The 23,267-nt window shown below is 33.9% G+C and overlaps 4 protein-coding genes across 8 annotated transcripts; 3 read left to right on the top strand and 1 right to left on the bottom strand.

Moving 5' to 3' along the window:
- Positions 1-293: 293 nt before the first annotated feature.
- Positions 294-4,303, bottom strand: LOC142555660 (uncharacterized). Of its 5 annotated transcripts, none has more exons than XM_075666666.1 (7): positions 4,221-4,303; positions 3,658-3,868; positions 3,422-3,480; positions 1,628-3,161; positions 1,409-1,551; positions 1,074-1,248; positions 294-994 (listed from the first exon to the last, which is right to left on the bottom strand). In XM_075666666.1, the coding sequence occupies exons 2-7, from the start codon at positions 3,776-3,778 to the stop codon at positions 411-413; spliced, it is 2,616 nt and encodes an 871-aa protein (XP_075522781.1). In that variant the 5' UTR covers positions 3,779-3,868; positions 4,221-4,303; the 3' UTR covers positions 294-410. The 5 variants fall into 5 exon arrangements, with proteins under 5 accessions (XP_075522781.1, XP_075522778.1, XP_075522779.1 ...); XM_075666663.1 differs by having other exon boundaries at positions 4,114-4,239; XM_075666664.1 differs by lacking the exon at positions 4,221-4,303 and adding an exon at positions 4,066-4,214.
- Positions 4,304-11,732: 7,429 nt separating this feature from the next.
- On the top strand, positions 11,733-13,622 carry LOC142555661 (aquaporin PIP1-3-like). Its single transcript, XM_075666668.1, is given in 5 exon segments — positions 11,733-12,177; positions 12,542-12,837; positions 13,094-13,168; positions 13,170-13,235; positions 13,360-13,622. Coding segments are annotated over 5 exon segments (870 nt in total). The 5' UTR covers positions 11,733-11,846; the 3' UTR covers positions 13,462-13,622.
- Positions 13,623-14,375: 753 nt separating this feature from the next.
- Positions 14,376-16,487, top strand: LOC142555659 (BTB/POZ domain-containing protein At5g41330-like). The gene has a single exon (XM_075666662.1). It carries the CDS (start codon positions 14,836-14,838, stop codon positions 16,228-16,230), a length of 1,395 nt encoding a protein of 464 aa, XP_075522777.1. The 5' UTR covers positions 14,376-14,835; the 3' UTR covers positions 16,231-16,487.
- A 3,321-nt stretch (positions 16,488-19,808) lies between these two features.
- Positions 19,809-22,249, top strand: LOC142555658 (cytochrome P450 86A22-like). Its single transcript, XM_075666661.1, has one exon. It carries the CDS (start codon positions 20,341-20,343, stop codon positions 21,949-21,951), a length of 1,611 nt encoding a protein of 536 aa, XP_075522776.1. The 5' UTR covers positions 19,809-20,340; the 3' UTR covers positions 21,952-22,249.
- The last annotated feature ends 1,018 nt before the right edge of the window (positions 22,250-23,267 follow it).

Raw genomic sequence — 23,267 nt, 5'->3', positions numbered from 1 at the left:
TTTAGTGGCCGGTATTAGTTGTTTAAGAAGGCAATTTTGTTTACCCAGAGTGTTGAGAAAAATGATTTTCATTGAAATCATTAGTGATTGATTTTTTGTAAACTGAAAAGTGTTTTCTAGTGATTGTTTTGTCCTGAAGCACCGCACAAATATAATATTTATACTTGTGCACAATTAGTTCTGAGTTATTTTAGTTTAAGCTATTTATTTGTGTTATATTATTCCGCTGGGTGTTGTGTCAAGTATTACAATATTTGGAACAACATTTAAATCTATATACACAAACATTTAAATGAATGGATGTATTTATGCTTCCACACTTGAAAATCAATAAACATTCACTAGATCCACATGGTACACAATGAACTCAAATAAGAAAAAAATCTATATTTAATAGAATAAACAAATGTTCAAGTATGAAATTCAAGTAGCACATCCAGTATCAACTCCTCTATAAAATCTTCTGACACTTGAATCACAATTTGCTCGGCATCAATCCGGACATCAAGCCACGTTCTAGAATTTGCAATGTCTTTCGAAACAATCTCGTTCAACGTTCGTCTCTCTGTCTGAGGCAGTACATAGAAGTCAGCTTGTTTCATGATCTCATCAAGCACAACTTCTTCCAATGGCAAACTCATGATCTTTGGCTTTATGAATGTTAGCCAAGGAGGAGAGGAGAAATTCCATTGATAAATCTCTAGTAAAACTTCATTTATATGATCAAATAGAAGCTTTGGATTGAGGTTAGGATCGATAAGAGGGAACTCCAGTTCATCGAATAGTGATGCATGAATCAGTTCTTCATGTAGTGGACTAATATCTGATAGATGATCCCAGTTCATACAAGAAGCTTGGAGCACTAAATGGACATAAACTGATATGTGGTCTTGTTCATTCTTGCATGTTTTAATGTCAAGTTTTGGATCATGGGGGGTTGGGTCGGATGAGCATTCTTCAAAGTTGAGATGAAGTGGTTGTAATGATCGTTCAACTGCAAATAATGGTAAAGTAAAGTCTGTATGAAACAGAATAACAACGGATAAGGTGTTGTTTATGTCTAAGTTAGTTACCAGTTTGAAACACCGTGCTTGGCGGACTGTTAATGACATCTATGAAAAATGGCTCGAGTACAGAAACCGGGCTTAGATGTTCTTCTTGATATTTAGTGCCGTCGCAGATGCTCAAAGAAGTGAAGGGGATATCATCCAATGTAGATGCCAATGTCTCGTTCTCCGAATGTGTGTCCTGCCAATTCAGAAACTTGTGAGAATGGTATGAAGTTGCTTAGCTGGCGTACATCAATTTTCCTTTAAAAGCGTCTATAAGTTGAAGCAAAAGGGTACATAAAGGAACAAAAGTGCTACATATTGATGACCCTTTCTCGACTTAGAAGAGATGGACTCACCATGAAATGAACTGCAATTTCATCGCCCTCCAATAACTCCGTAACGTCACTTCTTTGTACTGTGCTTCTGGATTCACTTTCCACTTCTGAAGTGCATAATTCATGTTTCTGGATGCTATCTATTTCCTCGATGCCTTGTTCTCCTGTAGACATTGCCAAACCGATACAGAGAAGATTTGTAGAATTATAACGAAAAGGAATTAAAGGAATAATTCATACCATTATTGAAGTCCACTTCATCTTTTTCAGAAAGAACGGTACAATATTCATGATCATCCGAGGATCGGATCATAGATGAAATGTTTTTTGTCTCCGAAGTCTCAGTACCTTCATGTATCTTATAATCTTCATTACATATAACTTCTTTATTTGGTCTCAATGGACTTAGGCAAATGCTTTGCCTCTCATTCATTATCAAGCAACTGCTTCGAGTGATACTTGGAGAGTTGCTGTAGGTGCTAAATCTCATTTGAGGAGAACCAGAACAATATAGGCTGTCTCGTTTCGGGCTCATTGGCCAGCTGAAATCATGTTCTGGAGAAGAAAGAATCTGGGCCACAGTTTTTGGGGATCTTTTACTTTTCGTGTTCTCTAATGCATTCACGTCATTCACTCTAGCGTAAAGTTGCCTTTTTGCCTCAAAAATCATATCAAATTCTTGTTTCATGGAGACGCTAACACTTGGGAAGTCTATCTTTCTGCGCACTGTCTCCTTCATGCAAATATTATCAGGCCCTTCGATGGATCTGAGAGATGATTTCTTGCTTAGATGTCCCCTTTTCTCGACATTTTTGGAAGAACTGAAAGAATTCACGGTGTCCATTCGGCGACAGATACAGTCTCCGACTCCCAAAATGGGCTTATCATAGGCAAGTTTGTTTGAATTTACCTTCATTGAAAGCTGTTTGGTTCCTTTTCTGCTGCCTCCAAATGTATGTTTCAACTTTCTCTTCATCTCTTTGAAAGCATTGAAAGCTGTTTGGTTCCTTTTCTGATTTGATTGCCCAGACGAGCAATGACAGGTCATGTTTTCCGAGTATCTGATATTTTGAGGGGCTGGCTTCAGTATTACTATCTTATCATGATGGCGCGTGAAATGTGTTTTCATGGCGTATTTGCACTTATGATCGATATTTTCCAATAAAGGCTTATTCAAGTTCCTGTTTTCCGAACTAATATCATATGTGCTCTCAAATTCCGAGAATTTGGCTTCCAGCACTGGCTTAATAAATCTTGCTGACATGGGATTTGGCTCAGGCAAGAATTTCATGAACAAATCCTTGTTTGTGCTCAAAACTTCCAATGCATCGGAGAAGGGTTTGCACTCGGAGCTTGTTTCTTGTTTTCCAAAGAATCTTCTCTCGATAAACATCTGATCAACAAAGGCTTTAGCCCTTCTTTGCACATGTTTCATCTTCAAGTCTGCATCCTGAGTGCATATTACGCCTAATATTTCCTCAATCCTGAGCTTATTTAAAGATGTTGCAGCTGAAATTGAAGAAGGCCGATGAGTCAAGCTTGCTGAATTGTGAGACAAAGAAGAGTTGCGAGCAGATTTTTTGCCCTTATCTCTTGCTATGTATAGAGTTTTCACCAGATGATGAAGAAGGTCCGACTCAGTTTTCTCATGTTGCAGCCCCTTAACGATCATTTGATTGGCATTGTGATTCTCGACGGTGATATCTTCTTGAAGGAGATTACTGAATCTTGTTTCTCTTGTGTCACCTCTGCATATTGCCAAGTCTGCTGCAAACTGATGGAAATAAAGAATATATTAGTTCATTTTCTGGACCTCTAAGGCGCAGGCAAGGATGAAATCAGGAGTTTGATTTACAGGGCGAATACAACTTTTAAAATCAGGGGTGCCAAATTTTAAAGTGTTACATAAATTAGGCTCAGAATCGTTGTCCTTTTAGTTGATTGGATCCATATATCTTGCCTTACAATCGTTCTTGATCACAAAAACATAAAATTCGAACTATCGCTCATTGAAGGTCTTAAGCTGAAACTTACTTGAATTCTCTGACATTCTTCATTAAAACTTCCAAGCCGGTCAAGCTTTCTTGGATAATCTGCCGCAATATACACAATTTAAAATCTTAAATATCTGAAATGGCATCACCTACTCTTAAACCAACGATATCCAACAGCGTAAATTTAATAATTTATCAAAATTTATATGCCACTGCGAATACATTACATGTATAATATATTCAAAAATGCAAGCGAATTTAATGTTACAGTTATACCAATAATGTGTTTATTCGTCAACTCTCCATTCGAAATCTGGTCATTACAGGCTCGGACTTGGCCGGATTCAAGGACATCAAGCACTCCCCACATACAGCTGACATTACTTTCCCGCATCATCTCCAATCGGATTCGTGATGTCTTTTCGACCCAACCGATTAGTCTTTACGCTCAAATGGCGTAAAAGAAGTTCTCCATGAACCACCTGATCTGCAACAAGAAGAAGAACAAAAAGAAAAAGGTCCTGAGAAAGTTAGCCAAACCACCATCAAATACATGGAGTGTAAGATAAATGACACCCTTTTGTTTATTAAAACATAATACATATATACTGTCTTAGAAGCTCAAATGGCTAATAACATTGCATTTTTCTTATCATTAAAACCATGCTATGAAAAGGATCGAACCAAGAAAATTCAAACTTCAAAAGATCTCCATAAACAAACATTCTCTACATTTCCCAAGAAAACAATGCATACATCTCAAGAAACACAGCGCCACAAAATTAGGGGGTGGGGGAGGGAAGTTAGGGGGTAGAGAATACAGGCCAATAGGAACTAACTTTGTCCTATCAACAGTTCTTGAGGGACAGTGGAGAAAAGAAAATGACCCAAAAAATAAAAAAAGAGTGTCATTTGTTTGTTTGCATACATGCAATTTTATTTCTTGATTTGTTATTTATTTCGACGAACAGTATTAAACTGTGAACGGTGCGATATTGACTTTGTCCATCCTATTGGCATCAAAGCTTGGCTTCTTTCGGCGACTATAAATCTTTGAACTCAAGCAAGATCTTAAAATTTTTCTATGATTCATCTGATTTTATGGCTGAAACAAAAAAAAAAATTGCCAAATATTTAATTGCATTAAGTCCAGTCTTCCCGTGAAATGAAGTCTCCTGTTGAAGACATTAAATTTACGCAACATTGGACATCATTTATCCATATGGCCTTCCCGGTATTTAAGAATCCCTATTGAAAATTTGTTCATTACTCCCAAATTTAGTGCCGAAAATATGTTTACTTACCCTCGATTTTTAAATTATATATCCACACAGTCAAGCTATACAAATTTCTTTTAAATATTTTTTGAATGCATGTGTCTCAGCAGCACAAACATGACTTTGAGATTTTGTAAATTTTAATAGGATATTCATTTTTTTTATCCAAAAAATGTGGCACCTCCTCATTAACTGAATGGTCTTATATATATAAACACACACGCACGCACGCACGCACTCTGGATTATATTTTGTGGTGCCTAATTTCATGTTTTTTATTTTACTTACGATATATGAGATTTTTTTGTAAAAAATATCCATCAAATTGAAGGACTGTACAAACACAACATTTAAAAAATCTTGCAAGGCATGCAAAAATGACTTTGACTATTCAGGATATTAATCAGGCATCATGAGTCGGTGAGTAAGGCAAATTTGGTGCAAAACAGTGCACACAGTTAATTCTGAAGAGTTGCATTGATCCTCAGTTATTTTCTTGGTCTGTGGCTGCCCAACATTAAAATCAAATAGTTATAAATCGGACTTCTTCATTAAAATTTCTTGTCTGTAGTTATCTTTTCATATATATATATATATATATATATATATATATATATATTGTCATATTAGTTATCTATATAATTTATATAATATTCAAAATATGTTCTTATTGTTTAAAAAAATTTATGGACATCGTTGATGTATGGGAGAAAAATATAACGTAGCAATGAATTATACAAAAAAAAAATATTAAACTGTGTAATATTTCTATATATATTGTGGATATTGATTAATATGATTTTGTTTGTACTTTATATGTGATTCCTACATAAAAATAAAATCAAGATTCCACGATTAAACGGAATTATTTACATTTCCACAAATTTGGTGGTGGAAACAAAGATACAAGTCAAATCCACAACTTTGTTAAAAGATACTTCAACATGTTATATATATTTTTCTATCAATTTTAGTTTTTTTCTGACGTGACTTTATGTGTATAGTGTCATATCAACTACTTTCGATGAAAATGACTAAATTTTCTAAAAATTAAAAGATATGTAATCAAAACTGAAATTTGACAATAAACATATACACATTACAAAAAATAAGATTTTCTCAAATTTTAATTTTTCCAAATTTATTACGTTTGGATTCCTTACCCCTAAAGGCAAAAGAAAAAGGTTGAAGATGACCATACACTATATATGATGGGGGTATTTTTTTGTAGGTAGTGGGAAGCAATTTGTGTGTTGGCGTCATCGTTATGGGGCAAGATAACCCCAACTTGGCTTTTGTTTCTCCACTCATCAACGATGCCTCTCCTACGGGACCATCACTCATATATGTATACATATTAATTAATGCATGTATTGGTGTGTGTATATACATGGATTTGGATCCTCTGAGCATGTTTTTGTGCACTTTTTACACGAGATGATCAGTTAATTATTTGATGGACCTCACACGATGTCAGATCACTATAAAAAATTGTCAGACGTAACGAGATGATCAGCTGATCATCTCGTGTAAAAAGAGTACAACACAGGTTCAACCAGAGCAAAAGATCCAAATCCAATTATGCAAATTGTGCAAATAGTAAGAACGTGATTTTGAAATAATCTATTTACATCTTTGTATGTATAAACTGAAATTGTTTGATAATCGGCTAATATTGCGTGGTGGTGGTGGTGGTGCAAAGATATGATTATTTCTGCTATATTCAGATAACATTATTAAAATTATGAAAATTGAATATGTATATATAGGGGGCACATATGTCATTTGTAGTAATGTATTTTTCATTTATTCATGAATAACCATGTAAATATGTTTCGCCTATCAATTTTAGCCAGTTCTCATCATAATCATGTCACAGTTGATTTTTAATATTTTTAAAGCTCTTGTTAAAATTTATCATTATCCTTAACCCCAAATCAGATTAATCTCAACACTATTACAAAACCCTATACATTACCAGTATAGTCAATGTCATGTCGAATCGGTATAAATAGTAGTAAATAGTAAGTTAATTTTTGTTGGGTGCAATAATTGTCCCTTTTTGGTAGAGCGATCGAACCGTGGTGTTAGGTCCTACAATTTTTATCGTCATAAGTGGTATAGTATATCAATTATCGAGTGACGGCAAAGTTTTAATTTATGAGTACCAAAGTAATATGTTAAAAAATACAAAACTTTTTTTTTTTTATATTGGAAAAATTGTTGGGTGTGGATCAGTTGTAAGAAGCAATGGTGTTAAAGTGGTCCATTGCAGGCAAATGGATAATAAAACTTCATAATTTCTTTTATCTAACGTTATTGATTGATTTTGGCTTGTGGAAGGTACAAAGACAGAGGTCTTTATGATGTGGTGACGAAATGGGTGTCTCTCTCTATAATGTATAATTCAATTGTGGAATGTGGATATGGATACGGAGTTAGGAGATATTAATTTTAATTACATGATAATGATGATATAAATGCATCTTTATTATGGATAATAATATGTATCTCCTTTCACCAAGGGAAAAAAATACATCTTTTTTGTGACAAGACCACTAATCAACGTCTTTTATTATCGGGTTTCGACGGATTGAATCTTGAACTCGATATTATGTTTTGAATTTAGAACTTTGGTGGCATGTGGAGATAAACACGGGCAACTTGCAACATCCACCAGTGGAGAAATCGCTTATTTTGTACGATCATATCTCAATTTCAAGATTTCATTTTAAATTTGGATATTTTTATCATGTGATTTATGTCATCCTAATTTTATTTTGGATTTAAGTCATCGGCTCATTTAAAAGATTTACATGTCAATAAACTCATGGTGTTTTTATTTATTCGTTTTTTAGATAATAAGCTATTGATTTTATTTATTTTTTTTTTTTGAAAACGTTTTTTTTAGAAACCCTTAAACAAAAATTTTTTTTAAAAAAAATCTTCACAACTGTACTATTATTCCATTAATTTTTAATATATTTTATTTATTTCACAATTTTTCTTGTTTAAATTCTTTTACGATACTTGATAATTTATCATCCGAATTATTAATATCTAGGTTCGTATATTTTATAAATTATAGTAATATTTTTGTAAACATTATTTCGATGGGTTTGATGCGACCAAAATGATTGAATTTATCCACTAAGAATTGAAATAACATTTTTCACAAGCTGGAAAGCTGAAATAGAAGCTGGAAAGTTGCTATAACCTGGGAAAAATTTGAACAATGATGCTGAAGGTTTTTCTTCTGATCCTTCTTCCTCTTGCTTTTCTTCAACTCCTGTCCACGTTTCCTTCAGTTTTCCCATGTTGTAAGCCCAATACTTGGCCAATCCTTCCATTGTCTAAACATTCAGCCGTCAAGTTTCTTTTTTATCCCGATGGACCAAAATCATCCTCATTTTCCTTTGGTCCAACAAAATATATTTCTGTTCAGGGCCAAGAAAATAGTAAAATAAGCTACAGATAAACAAGAAAATATATCATCGTCCCGTAAACATAAGGAATAAATAATAAAATAAGCCATAAAAAAATTTAGATGAATCGGTGGTCAAAATTAATTAGGGTCGTTCAGTTTATATGATTTTATAGTTATTTTTCCTAAACTCATAAATTTAAACTTTGTAAAACCCAAAAACATGTCGTGTGTTGTACCATATTTAATTTTGAATCAAAGAATGTTCAGGTGAATTTTGTATTTATTTAAATTGATTTAATCGATGTCTTTAATATTTCGCCGTTCAGAGCAAATACATGATCACAAATTTACAATGGACCACCCGCCTCTTGTATGTTTCGAGTATACTTTTGCTGCCAACCACAATCAATACATTTTTTAAATAAAAAAATGAAATTACAATTTTGTTTTATCAGTATCGTCACATTTCAGTTTTAGTTTATTGTATTTGTTTATTCATAGAATTTTTTTTGGGATTTTAGCCATTTTTACGATACCAATGCATTACTTATTTGAATTTTATGCAACGATGATGTATATAATGTCAGATCAATATTTCACTTATAAATAATAAAAATGGTCAAATTTTGAAAAAATATTATTATGACTAGAAGTTAACAAATATATAATACCAAAATTATAAAGAAACAAACCATTGTGACTTATTAATTAATTTTATTACTTGAAACTAATAATAAAGAAAAAAGCCAAACATCATAATCATTAACATAACGGTTAGTTGGCATCGGGGGCAAAAGTTGGCAGGTAGGGCCTTAGGTCGCATGTGAGCAGTTAAATAAAAGTAGGTATGTGACCATCTCACGAATCTTTATTTATGAAACAGATCAACCTTATCGATATTCATAATAAAAGGTAATAATCTTAGCATAAAAGTAATATTTTTTAATGGATGACTCAAATAAGATATTTGTCTCACAAAATATGATCCGTGAGACCGTCTCAAACAAGTTTTCGTCCTCGAATAAATATGAGTTGTCCATCACCATTCACCTGAGTAGTCTCTTGTAACGTTGAAATAATAATTATTCCTAATATTGCCCACTAATTTAAATTTATACCTATTCAAATATGTCGATTTATTTAATCTTTTTATTAGGACTCTTGATTGAATTCAAGGGGACTTGTGATTACGGACGTTAGCCGGACATTTACAATCTAGTTTATTTTTTTTTACTCAAAATTTGAATTAGAGTTGTGTCTGGTTATTGATTTCAAATTCAAGAACAAAATTAAATTACGTTTCATTTCACTTCGTATCAAGTTATAAAAATTTGCTAATAATCACGATAAATTTGAAATTCACACAGGGATAATTTCTTAGATTTTTCTTGCAGATCAAATTCATAAACCGAGAATCTACCATATAATTGTCACATGAAATCAAAAATTCGAACATGATTTAATTTATAAGTTTGTCGAGTAGTAAGTAGCTTGGGTATCAAACGGGATAAAATTTTGGACAGTGGGGTTCTCTGGAGCCGTTGGCCATGGCAGAAATCCACTTTCCGCAACGGCTACTTTGCAATTTCATCCCGTTTGATTACCCTACTAGATGATAATTACGTGTGAATACTGAATAGCCTTTCAAAAACTTCCCTGACTTTGGGATTCATGGGTTTTTTATTTTTTATTTGTTCATGTTTTAATAATTTTATTTTTAATATATTTTTCTGGATTACTGTTGATTTTATCATTTTGAGAATATAGCATGGTAATATAATACTATAATATCATAAATTAATAACTAGAATGTTTCTAATTTAAGGTAAAACTGATTTGCATGGATACGGAATTTTGGCTAATATAATTCCAACTTAAATCATATACAAAACCAACTTCAAGATAATATAATTCATATATCAAATACAAAAATCATATTTAGTCAATCAACTCTAAATTCTATACTAAAAAAATATTATCGGAATATTTTCAACTATTTTATTCACTACAAATAATTTATTCCAAACAAAGTATTTATGAACAAGTAACTAAAAGATCAACACATTGATATTATAGTAATTAATTCATACATAGAAATTAATTTTAAAAACTAATTATGCACTCTCAGGACATAAACATGTGTTTAAAGTATAAAAATATTCGACTTATATGTGTATTATATTCATCTATCTAAAACCGAAAGGGTAAATCATGATTTTGTACTCAATTTGAGTATGTTGACACCATGTATATATAAATAAATTCATTGATAAAATGTTTTTGCACCTCAATTTTCTTAAATTAGTATTCAAACACGTATAATAAGTATTGATATTAATAAATTTTGATATTAATAATTTTTTTATACTTTTATGCTTAAAATCTTATTTTTTATATCTTATATGAAACATCAGCCACTCAAATATCATATATAATAATATATTTTAATTTTTTTGTACAGATTTTCATACATGAAAAAACATGTCAGTTAAAAAAGTGTAAAAAAAACATTATTATAGATCAGAAAGTACAGACTGACATAATTTGTCATACAGTTGTTTTGAAAATCATTTTTTGAACATTTTTAAACATTAGGCAACCTTTTTAAAACATGCTCATTTATAATATACATATTTACTATTATATAATATTTGAATACATCATAATAATTATTTTGGCGTATTCACGTGACATCAAAATATATTTCCATTTTTACTTCTCCACAATTTATTATATAACTTTGATGATGTATGTTTATCACTAATCTTCATATATTTATCTATTTTTTTTAAATAACTTCTTTCTATTTTATCTCAAAACTCACATGTTTTTTTTCTGTTAAACTATTTTATTCAAATAATTAAATTGTGTGAGCATGATATAACTATGTACGATGATTGCTATTATTATATTTATGAGTATGTCTTTTGTGAGACGGTCTCACGATTCTTTATCTGTGAGACTGGTCAATCCTATCGATATTCACGATAAAAAGTAAAATTCTTATCATAAAAAGTAATATGTTTTCATGGATGACCTAAATAAGATATATGTCTCATAAAATACGAACGGTGAGACCATCTTACACAAATTTTTGTCTATATTTATTAAGCTGCACCAGTATTCAAATTAAGTCAACTTAAACTTATTATTGTACCCTCGTGAAAACAAAAAATGCAGAACTATAATATTATCTTTAGTTATAATATAAATCAAAGTAATTGAAATTTTTTATTAAAACCCAAATGAATTTTTTTTAAAAAAAATTAGGGCACTGTATTACGAGCATCTCATTTACTCCAAATTATACAAATATTCTTAATGTTATGAATGGTCACGCGATATTAAATCATCCAAACCAGCTAACCAAAATGCATAGATTTAACTAATTAATTACTAAATTAACCTACAAATAGTTTATGACACTCTGTTGCAGATAAGAACAAAACATTATTCAGAATCAGTCAGTCAGGTTTCACGATCGACGATCGCCCCTCTTCTCCCAAGAATTCTGACCCCACTAATCCTTCTTTTAACAAATAGTTAATTTAATAAACTAAAAGATTAGCTTAAATAATTGTGCCAGCAGAAGTAACAAAATTTATGGAAAGATAAAGCAGGACTCTTTACTTAATCCCAAATAATGAATGATTTTCAGCTATAAAAGAAACATTGCGGATATTATTTAGCCACTCCACTACCACCTTGCTTCAGTATTCCTTCAGAAAGTGAGCAATTTTTAGCTTTGTGTTCTTGAATCAATGGCAGAGGGCAAGGAGGAAGATGTTAGGCTTGGAGCTAACAGATACACAGAGAGGCAGCCATTGGGCACGGCCGCTCAGTCGGACAAAGATTACAAGGAGCCACCACCAGCCCCTTTGTTTGAGCCCGGGGAACTGAAATCTTGGTCTTTTTACAGGGCTGGAATTGCGGAGTTCGTGGCCACTTTCTTGTTTTTGTACATCACAATCTTGACTGTTATGGGGGTCAATAGAGCACCGAACAAATGTGCATCTGTTGGTATTCAGGGCATCGCTTGGGCCTTTGGTGGCATGATCTTTGCCCTTGTTTACTGCACTGCTGGTATTTCAGGTCGGTTTTGTGCTCTTTCCGTTTGACTTTCTGGGTTTACTCATTTTGGCTTAGATCCAGTCTAATGGTTGAATGTCGGCATTTTTATGTCTAAAGTTTTAAATATTTACCGCATTCTTATATTTGTGAGCGTGATTTTGCGATTTTTCTTGTAATGTGACTCTGGATCTTGGTTCATAGGCTGCTAGTAGACCTATCTGCACCATCAGCGAAATAAAGGTAGAGTAGTGATAATGTTATCAACAATTCTTGCCTAAAAACTTTTCACCTCTACTTAAACTATATAATTTTAGATTATAACCACTAAGTCTTCAATTTTATTTGAATTAAGCAGTAAATTATTGGTATCTTTGTGTTGAAACAGGAGGGCACATCAATCCAGCTGTGACCTTTGGCTTGTTCCTGGCAAGGAAGCTTTCCTTGACCAGAGCTCTGTTCTACATTGTGATGCAGTGCCTTGGTGCCATCTGTGGTGCTGGTGTGGTGAAGGGTTTCATGGTGGGACCTTATGAAAGACTGAAAGGTGGGGCAAACATGGTGAGCCATGGCTACACTAAAGGTGATGGGCTTGGTGCTGAGATTATCGGAACTTTTGTTCTTGTGTACACTGTGTTCTCTGCTACTGATGCAAAGAGAAATGCCAGAGACTCGCATGTCCCTGTATATCATCCTTTCCTTTTCTAATTTGTTTTATCTGCCCTGTTTTACTTGATGATTTTTCTGAAATTCACTTGCCACTCGATTCAGTTCGTGGTAATATGGTAGATTCTAGAACATACATACATGCTACACTTAAAAAATGACCAAGCCTGCATTTTAAAACTTCCCTACAACAACTAACCCCCCACCCTTAGATGGGATGGATATTCCCTCGTGTTTTGGGGTTGATCCTAATATATGATCACTTCTGTGATAGCTTTTGGCTCCGCTTCCTATTGGATTTGCTGTATTCCTTGTTCATCTGGCCACCATTCCCATCACTGGAACCGGCCATTAACCCTGCTAGGAGCCTCGGAGCCGCCATCATCTACAACAAAGCGCAGGCATGGGACGACCACGTAAGAATATTGTCTCATCTTTTGTGTGAATCAATTCGAAATATACTGAGTTTGTATCATTGTTCATTTCTCCATATTTTTTGACGGAGTTTTTTATGATTGATTCTTGTTTCTTGTTTCTCAGTGGATCTACTGGGTTGGTCCCTTCATTGGAGCTGCAGTCGCTGCGGTTTATCACCAAATCGTGATCAGAGCCATTCCATTCAAAAGCAGCAGGGCTTGCTAAATTCAGAGGCCTCGATTGTATGTTGTGCTAATTATGGTGGTTTATTTAATATGTGTAGTCTGATTCTCTCTCATCTGCCTTTTTGGTGTGTAAATTGCGACTTATGATTATGGGGTTTTGCTGCAAACTAGATCTTGAATAAACAGTATTTTATTATATAATGTCTAAATCTTGATTTTTTTTATGTATCCTCAAATTTGTGCATGGAAAGTTTGCAAAATCCCCACGATCGGCCCATTCCTACGGTTATTTAAGTAATTAAAAAACATTTTATTTTTCGAAAATATGTATGCTTATGAATAAGGAGTGAATAAACCAAGAGCGCAAGGTTGTGTTTGATTCCTATTTAAAAGTTTCATATATTATGATAACCATTGGTTTTTTAGTTATAAATTGACTTGTGGCATATAAATTGAGAAATAGATTTTCGAAAAATATAAATTGATGAAAGCTTTCCAAAGACTAAACTTGTGTCCCAAGCTTTTGACCATTATATTATCCTTAAAATGATTATATACACACATTAGCCACGTAGATTTTTTTTATATAAGTATTCTTGTTAAAAATTTGAATAAAATTTATATTTTTATTAATATTTGTATATTTATTTTTTTTACATGTTGAATGTTTTATGAAAAAGAAATAGTGGGCTATAAAAGAAAGAAGAGTATTTTAAGACTTCTAAAAAGTACACAAAATTACTATTTTATTTTTAAAATAACTCAAGTTTTAATATAATATATATTAATTATCTAACACATATAAGGTTGTATATATTATTAATTTTAAAATATAAGGTGGACCTAAATTTTGGGTGGGCTGACATTGGGCACTGAATACAGAATCTGGTCTACTGGCAACATTGATGATCCCATGCTGTCCAAAAGACGAGCATAATGTCATTAATTTTCCAGCTTTTTTTACCACAAACCAATTGCTGACCTTCTAGAAATCCGCCTCCGCTATTTTTTCCACCACACCTGGTCTCTCCCATGCTTCCATCATTCAAACCAAACCGTTCGCCCTCCGTACGCCTGCGTCGTTTTTCTCTTTCGTCTGCTCTACTGTTTCTTGCGGGTTCACCCTTAATAAACTCTTGACTCTTCCATCTTGAATCAATTACACATTTCATAGACCGTGGAGTATTGGCAAAAGGCTTTCAAGATTCTTCACTTGCTGCGCAAAGTTGAAGTCTTTCTTTCTAGGTTCTTGGACGTTTGAGATCGATTCTTGCTTTGCCATCCAGTTAACGGTATTGATTGTTAGCAGATTCCCAGAATCGGAATAATAAAGTCTCGGTTTTTGGTTCGTTTAGACTCCTCGGTGTTGCGATTGGGTTTTTTTTTAATTATTTATTTATAGGGAAAAAGAAAGATGCCACCTTTTTCAGGATCGAAGCCAATTTCAAATGGGTTTCATCTGGATTCAAATTCAAACATAGTTACGATCGATGTGGGTGGCCAGCTTTTTCAAACCACCAAACAGACTCTTTCTCTTGCTGGTTCCAAATCATTGTTCTCCAAGATTTCCGATTCTGGTCATGTTATCCCTTTTATTGACAGAGACCCTGAACGTTTTTCAATATTGCTTTCCCTCCTCAGGACTGGAAATCTTCCCTCAAAAGCCAAAGCCTTTGATATTCAAGACCTGATTTTTGAGTCCCAGTTTTATGGTGTCGAAAATCTTCTCATCAATTCTCAATCAAACCCATCTCAATTTGATGCCTTTAATCTCGAAAAATCATCGGTTTTGCCTTTGAATGGCCGAGACTCGCCCTCTTCTATTTCCACCACACCTTATGGATCCCTCCATGTCGCTCACGGAAGTAAAGTCACATCTTTTGATTGGTCATTGAATAGGAAATCCACTATTTTGACCCAACTCACAGCTATTGATTCATTACTAGCATTGTCCCCTGTAGTAGCGGCTGCAGGTGCCACCGACTTTTCAGGGCTACAGATCGTCGATCTTGACAAGGGTTTCGTCAAAGAGACCTTGAATTGGGAGAATGTCACTAGGTCTGGTTCCACAGTTCAGGCAATTGGGGCATCACAAGAACACTTGTTCACTAGCTTTGAGTCAAGTAGGAGAAATTCGAATTGCATAATGATATATGATCTTAACAATAGTTTAAGCCCTGTGACTAAGGTTGGCCACTATGAAATTTTCGGTGCTGATCTTGATTCTGCAATCCCAGCAACAAAATTGCAATGGGTTTCGACTCATAATTTGTTGATGGCATCCGGTTCTCACAGCGGACCATCTGGAGTATCGGGAAATATTAAGTTTTGGGACATTAGGAGTGGCAATGTAGCTTGGGAACTTAAAGAAAAAGTTGATTGCTTTTCTGATGTGACGGTCTCGGATTCGCACTTAGCAATGTTTAAGGTCGGTGTGAGCACAGGGGAAGTGTTCTTCGCGGATTTGAGATACATGGATGCAGACTTACCTTGGGCTTGTCTTGGTGATGGAAGAAAGATCGTGAACGGGAAGAAAGAAGGGTTCGGATGTAGAATCGAAAGCCATGGGAATCAGGTGTTTTGTAGTAAAGGAGGAAATCTTGAGATATGGTCAGAAGTTTTGATCGGATCGTTGGCGAGACTGGACATTGGTTTGTCAGAGAGAATGTTTAGGAAAAACATGATGGGAAGAGCAAAGGATATGGGAGATAGCCGGATAACGAATTTGAGTTTCGGAGGGAACAAGATGTTTGTTACAAGGAAGGATCAACAGTGCGTGGAAGTTTGGAATTCGGTTAGAGGGGTCTGAGTTTCATTTCTAAATCTTTTGATATACTGTGCTAAATCTTTCATCGCAGTGAATATCAAATGGATGCTGTAAAGAATTTGAATGGTCTGATTTTATTTTAGCGATCTTATTATAGAATTGTATAGCTTTCTTGAATATGTGGGATTGTTTTTGTTGTCGTTTTGCTTATTTTATGTGTGGCAAAAGTTCATTAGACAAAGGTTGCCCTGTAAAGATAAATATGCCCAGGCAAGTTTAATGTTTCATGATGCCTTTTTTTTTTAACAATTCGGGAAAACATATTTTATCATTGCATATCCACAAAAATAAGATCAAACAAGCAATATCATGCGTCGTTAAATGAGTGTCCGACTTAATGGAGTATGTGAATTTTTGACCAATGACCGGAGTTTGATTCCTCTTGTCAATTTTTTCTCGGAACAAACATGCACATGATTTGCTTAGTGTATATTATTACCTGACTTAGCTTAGCTTGTGAATGTTATTTTTTTTAATATTTTTATCTACGTTCATGGTGATTGTTTTAAATTATAACTGTGCATTAAAATCGATCAGTGGCTCGAATTCGAATGTATAATTTGATGACATCATTCACAGCAACCCGAGCCTGGAAATATACCCATCCCAATCTATGGTCGATTTGCTGGTGTACTTTAAAGACCATTAAGGGATTATTGGGTTTTTTTTTCTTAAGAAAAAACTCAAAACAGACCAAGAAACATTCATTATGGGGCCCTTTTCAGTTCAATTATCTAAAAATCTCTTAAATTTGAGCTGGCCCATGGTACGCCCAAATAAATGTTGACAGGCTAATAAATTGCTAACGATTTATAGATTACCGAACCACGATGTATTGAATTCGAGATTTAATTATAACAAATTGTTCCACCAACAAAAGAAAAAATCCAACTATGACATCACTTATGCTAAACCACTAGTGGCCGGACACACGGTTCATAAAGTATATTAACTTTGACATGTACGCGATGCATGTACATGTTTCAAGTGGAAGCTTCAGCATGTTTTGCTCTGGTTAGAGCTAGAGTTAAAATTATTATTTTTTTAATGTAAATGTAATTATTTAAAAATTTATTCCCTTTCCCTCGACCTCGACTTCGACTGGCTCCATATCCAATATGTATACCACGACCAAACTGTTAGCCAAGCACCCAAATTCAATAATGCGAGAAATTAACAATCAAAATACTTCAGTCCATCCCACTCATTTAGGCCTATATGTCTTTTCCCACGAATTAAGAAAATGTTTGAAAAAATCATTTTATCCTTATTTAATGTGGTGCTATTGTTGGGAAGTTGTTATCGGTTGTGTCGAAAAACCACCAAACCAGTTTGTTGTATGCTACTATTAACTATATTATAAATATAATGTTAGCGATATATCTATTATTTGTTTATTATTATTATTATTATTATTATTATTATTATTAATTCGGTAATCTATATCTATCTATCAAATAAAGGTTCACGGTAGAGAGATTTAGATAACAGAGTGGGTCATTTGTGAGATGATTTCACGAATCTTTGTCTGTGAGACGGGTCAACCATACCGATATTCACAATAAAAAATAATATTCTTAGCATAAAAAGTTATACTTTTCATGGATGACCCAAATAAGAGATCTGTCTCACAAAATATGACCCGTGAGACCGTCTCACATAATTTTTTGTCTTTTAATAGTTCAACGCTTCCATATTTATTACTCGAAAATCGGAAATTAAGAATTAAATTGATAAAATTGTATTCCCTGTCCTCTTTAATAAGTTTCCTTTAATTTTTAGGTTGTCCCAAACATACAGTCCAATTTATATATTTAATAGCATTTTTTTATGTTTTTTTTAACAATATACTCATATTAACTAAGTTTTATATAACATACAACCATTTTTTTAATAAATTCAACGGGGATAAAATAGGAAGTTTGTTATAAATTTTGTTACAAAACTATTATGATATTAGTTGTTCATGATCAATACATAGTTATATATGCATTATAAATGCATTTAATAACCTTTTGTTTTTTTTTAAAAAAAAAATCGACAAGAATTCCTTAAATATCATAATGTATCAAACGATTTTAAAGTTGTTACTATACCAACAATTATTGTAATAAAATCAAAATTGGTATTGATTTAACCATATATATACCATCTAAAATTACACACTTGGATCAATAAATACATGCTTCGAGATGACGTATATGTTTAAAATGACTGGATTTGAAATATATTAGTTTGCTTAAAAAATAACTTAATTGATTTTATTTTTGTATTTTATTTTTTAAAATTAAAAATCGTCGCTGTTATAGAGACAGTTGACTTTAAACCGTCGTTATTATAACGACTTTTTATTAAACCGTCGCCGAATTTGATAAGCGACAGTTTTTTAGCCACCGTAGTTATTATAACGACGGTTTATCAAAACCCGTCGCTATAATGACGACAATTTTACAAAAACCGTCGCTATGTTGACCGTTTTTTTGTAGTGAAACATGATTTATTTGGAGCATTATTAAATATATTTAACTTTCAACCATGCAAATCTCTTTCTAAATATACATTGTCAATTATAGTAAGTAATTTGGAACCATTATTTATCAAAATAACTTTAAATGAATGTTGTTAAATTCATTTCTCCACATCAGGGATGAATTTTGGTCTGCACACAGAAATGAGATGATAAAATAAAAAAAACAATTATATAACATATATAATTTAACTCAAATTATTGTAAAACTTGAGTCAAACTGTTTAAAAAAGACCAAATTGTTAGGGGTGTGCAATCGATCTATTCGGTTATCGACCAAACCAAATAAACTTGTAACCGATTTAATCGATTTTATTTTCGAATAACCGAACCGATCGAAATATTCATAGAAATCGAATTAACCAAACCGATTTTCAAATCGATTTTTTGGGTCATCGAATGGAAAGCTTATAAATAACAAGAAACATTGAACAAAAAATATCAATAACAAATAAAATATTGAAGGTAAAATCATTGAATGAATGAGCTTCCTTCTAACGTATGAAAAGTTGAACTTCTTTCTAATGTATTTTTAATGTCCATATACAATTTAAATTAATTTATATACTTTCTTTCTAATGTATTTTTAATGTCCATATACAATTTAAATTAATTTATATACTAAATCGGTTAATTCGGTTTGACCGAATTTTTCAAATTAAAACCGAAACCGAACCGAGTTAACCGATTGTTTAAAATTTCAAAACGAACTTCCGAATTAATCGAACCGAATTTTCGAATTAATTCGATTCGATCAATTAATTCGGTTTAACAGAAATTTTAGACATCGTTACAAATTGTCACTCTCCTCATCTCATGTATATGTACCATGCATCCATGATACATTAGTGCTGCATGCAATGTATGCATGTGCACATGCTTTCTCAACGAATTTCATTAACTTTGCTTCCACCATTTAATGCAAGAATTTAAGAAGGAGCTCCATTCCTGCCAAATTAGGTGAGCATGCATACTCATCACAAGTCAACTAGAAACAAAAAGAACGCCTAAAAAAAAGAAGAGGATTTCAAAAAAATTGTTGCATGATGCAGTTAAAGTGGAAATTCAAGTCATGTATAAAATTAGCGGTGGGTAATGGGATGACCTCATATATATCTGTATTTATCTTCCAAGAAATCCATTGCATGTAATCTTCTCATTTTATATTACATTGACACATTTCAGATCAAATTTTGGAGGTGGGATTATTTGTTTGTGAGCTGTTAAATTATGTGTAAATGTAATGCTGGCTAATTCAAGCACAACCTCTTATGGTGGCATTTATTGTCGAGATATATGTATATATCTGTGTAGGCGTATGCTGAGTTTCAAAAGCAGTCGCCTCCCCGTATTTATTGCAACTCTTTTATTTGCTATAAATCACTTTATTTCTTCCATCTCTGGCACTCGCAGATCTCTCGCCCTATATCTTTTTTACTTCCCTGTTTTTCATCACACTGTAGAATGAGTATTACCTTCTTTGGTAATACTCAAGATTGAAACTTTCTGAAGTTCAGAGACGCTCGGAGGGAGGGTTTCTCCAGGTTTCGTGAATTGGGGTTAAGATGGATGCATCAATGGTTGTGATAGTTTCAGCATTTGTAGCAGCATATTTTGTATGGTTCAGATCAATCACGAGGACTTTAAAGGGCCCGAGAATGTGGCCCGTTTTGGGTAGTCTTCCAGGCTTAATCCAGAACAGCAGCAGAATGCATGAATGGATCGCCGAAAATCTTCGGGCATGCGGCGGGACATATCAGACTTGTATATGCGCAATTCCACTTTTGGGCCGGAAACAAGGCCTCGTGACGGTCACGTGCGACCCGAAGAATTTGGAGCACATTTTGAAGGCTAGGTTTGATAATTATCCAAAGGGGCCCACGTGGCAAGCTGTTTTCCATGATTTACTTGGGCAAGGCATCTTCAATTCTGATGGTGACACGTGGCTCTTCCAGCGCAAGACTGCGGCACTGGAGTTCACCACCCGGACACTTAGGCAAGCCATGGCTCGATGGGTGAGCCGAGCGATCAAGAATAGGTTCTGCCCCATTCTCAAGACGGCCCAGCGTGCGGGCCAGTCGGTCGATCTCCAAGACCTCTTGTTACGGCTCACTTTTGACAACATATGTGGTCTGACTTTTGGTACGGACCCGCAGACCTTGTCTCCGGGCCTACCGGTGAACAGATTCGCGTCGGCTTTCGATCGAGCAACCGAAGCCACTTTGCAACGGTTTATTTTGCCCGAGTTCATTTGGAAATGGAAAAAATGGCTCCGGCTTGGAATGGAAGCCAGCCTTAGCCGATGTTTAGGGCACGTGGACAATTACTTGACCCAAGTCATCAATACTCGTAAACTCGAGTTGATGAGTCAACGAAGTGGGGAGTCTCCGCATGACGACTTACTATCAAGGTTCATCAAGAAAAAGGAGTCCTACACCGATGAATTCCTACGACATGTGGCACTCAATTTCATCCTAGCTGGACGCGACACGTCATCGGTGGCGCTTAGCTGGTTCTTCTGGTTGGTGACCCTGAACCCACGAGTGGAAGAGAAAATCTTGATTGAACTAAGCTCAATATTAATGGAAACTCGTGGTAGTGATATTTTGAAATGGGTTGAAGATCCCCTAGTGTTTGAAGAAGTTGATCGATTGATATACCTCAAGGCAGCGTTAGCCGAGACACTTAGGTTGTACCCTTCAGTGCCCGAAGACTCTAAGCACGTCGTAGCAGATGACATATTGCCGGATGGAACGTTCGTCCCTGCTGGTTCGAGTATTACATACTCCATCTACTCGACTGGCCGAATGAAGTTCATTTGGGGCGACGATTGCCTCGAATTCAAGCCAGAAAGATGGTTGTCCGGGGATGGCAAGAAATTTCAACCCAAAGATCAATTTCAATTTGTTGCGTTTAATGCCGGACCAAGGATTTGTCTAGGCAAGGATTTGGCTTATTTACAAATGAAGTCGATCGCGGCAGCCGTGCTACTCCGCCACCGGCTCAAGGTGGCACCGGGGCACAAGGTGGACCAAAAGATGTCCTTGACATTGTTCCTGAAGGATGGCTTGAAGGTGAATGTGTATCCTAGAGACTTGGCTCCTATACTCGGCAAAGTCAGCAAAGATTATTGCGCAATGGAGGAGCCTCTCACTAATGGTACTTCTCATATCTAATTGGAGACAATTAATGGGGTGGGTTAATTAAAGCAATCGGGATGATTATTTTGTGAATATGATGCCTTAAAAACCAATCGTCAATAATTTAAGTTGCCTCCCAACATGAAGCAAAATATCATTGCATATAGGTTTTTCCTTCCCAAAAAGATACCGATTTGTATTGTTTCAAAATCTTTGCTCCTCCAAATACCATACATTTTTAAGGATAATATATATTTGTCAAGTTTATATATATAATCATCGGATATTTGTCGTATACTCGATAATAGAGTATATGTCGGAACAACACATACGGGCTTTGTATTGGGAATAAAACGTCTACTTATTCGTCGCGATCTGATGAAACTTTTGTTTTTATATTTGATTCGATTATTATATCCACTGTTAGCCTTTCTTCAAGCTCGCATTTCACAAAAAAAGTACTCAAAAACACATAAATAAGAAGGGCGATATACATCTTTAAGTAATCAAAATGGAAATTTCAATGCGTCATATTATTCTGAAAATGGCAAAATTATATGAGTACCAACACAATTGGGGGGGTTAATTAATAAAAGAAAATCGCACATGCAATTTCAAAGTGGGGAAGTTACGAATAATCTTTGATGTTTTTCAAAGTTAAAAAATTCATATCCTACATAAAGAGTTCTTTGCATGGATTGTGGCAATAGCTAGTTATTCTTTAGATCATGTTGTAGCCATTTTAGAATAATCGTAGTTCAAAAAAATTAGGTAGGGCAAAATAGGGTGTTCTAGGACTGAATTATTTCACATCTTTAATGCATCTAATTAAAATAAATTTAAATGGACTTTATATTGTAATTTCTTTCTTCATGGTACACTAACATGACATGGGTTTTTTTAAAAAAAATTTCTAATAACTACTATGTAATACAATATTCCCATTTTAATTTTTTAGGTGTTGGCGTGCTGAAATCGAATAGTTATCTTTATTATTCTTTTTTTTTTAGAGATATATTTATTATTCTTGAAATTTAGTAATAAAGAAGAATTGACATTCTACAATATATGCCGATAGGAAATTGAAATTAATGTTATCCAAAAGTCAAATTTAAATATTTTACATCGTCATGTGGAATTTGATTTGTGCGGGCTCAAATGTCTTAATAATTTCATATACAAGGTTGTGTTTGATTAATCTACCTAACATTTTCTCACATTATTCTGTCCCACTGAATAAACTCAATACGATTTACCTGATTATCGTGTTATATACGGAATATGAAAACCCTTATGCAACTCTAATTTTAGGATTCTTATTATTAAATTTTTTTGGTGTACATATTTTAGAT

Source organism: Primulina tabacum, chromosome 9, assembly GCF_025594145.1.
Source record: "Primulina tabacum isolate GXHZ01 chromosome 9, ASM2559414v2, whole genome shotgun sequence".
In the NCBI taxonomy this organism is placed as follows: domain Eukaryota; kingdom Viridiplantae; phylum Streptophyta; class Magnoliopsida; order Lamiales; family Gesneriaceae; genus Primulina; species Primulina tabacum.
The sequence above is the reverse complement of the archived record's forward strand: the minus strand, read 5'-3'. Positions and strand labels throughout refer to the sequence as shown.

What these genes read in the sequence shown, in the direction of transcription:
- LOC142555660 (XM_075666666.1), bottom strand. Translation starts at nt 3,778, where the DNA reads ATGATGCGGGAAAGTAATGTCAGCTGTATGTGGGGAGTGCTTGATGTC. An exon ending in GACGAATAAACACATTATTG is followed by an intron (nt 3,481 to 3,657) that starts GTATAACTGTAA and finishes ATATTGCGGCAG; the next exon opens with ATTATCCAAGAAAGCTTGAC. An exon ending in AAATTGCAGTTCATTTCATG is followed by an intron (nt 1,249 to 1,408) that starts GTGAGTCCATCT and finishes CTGAATTGGCAG; the next exon opens with GACACACATTCGGAGAACGA.
- LOC142555659 (XM_075666662.1), top strand. Translation starts at nt 14,836, where the DNA reads ATGCCACCTTTTTCAGGATCGAAGCCAATTTCAAATGGGTTTCATCTG.
- LOC142555658 (XM_075666661.1), top strand. Translation starts at nt 20,341, where the DNA reads ATGGATGCATCAATGGTTGTGATAGTTTCAGCATTTGTAGCAGCATAT.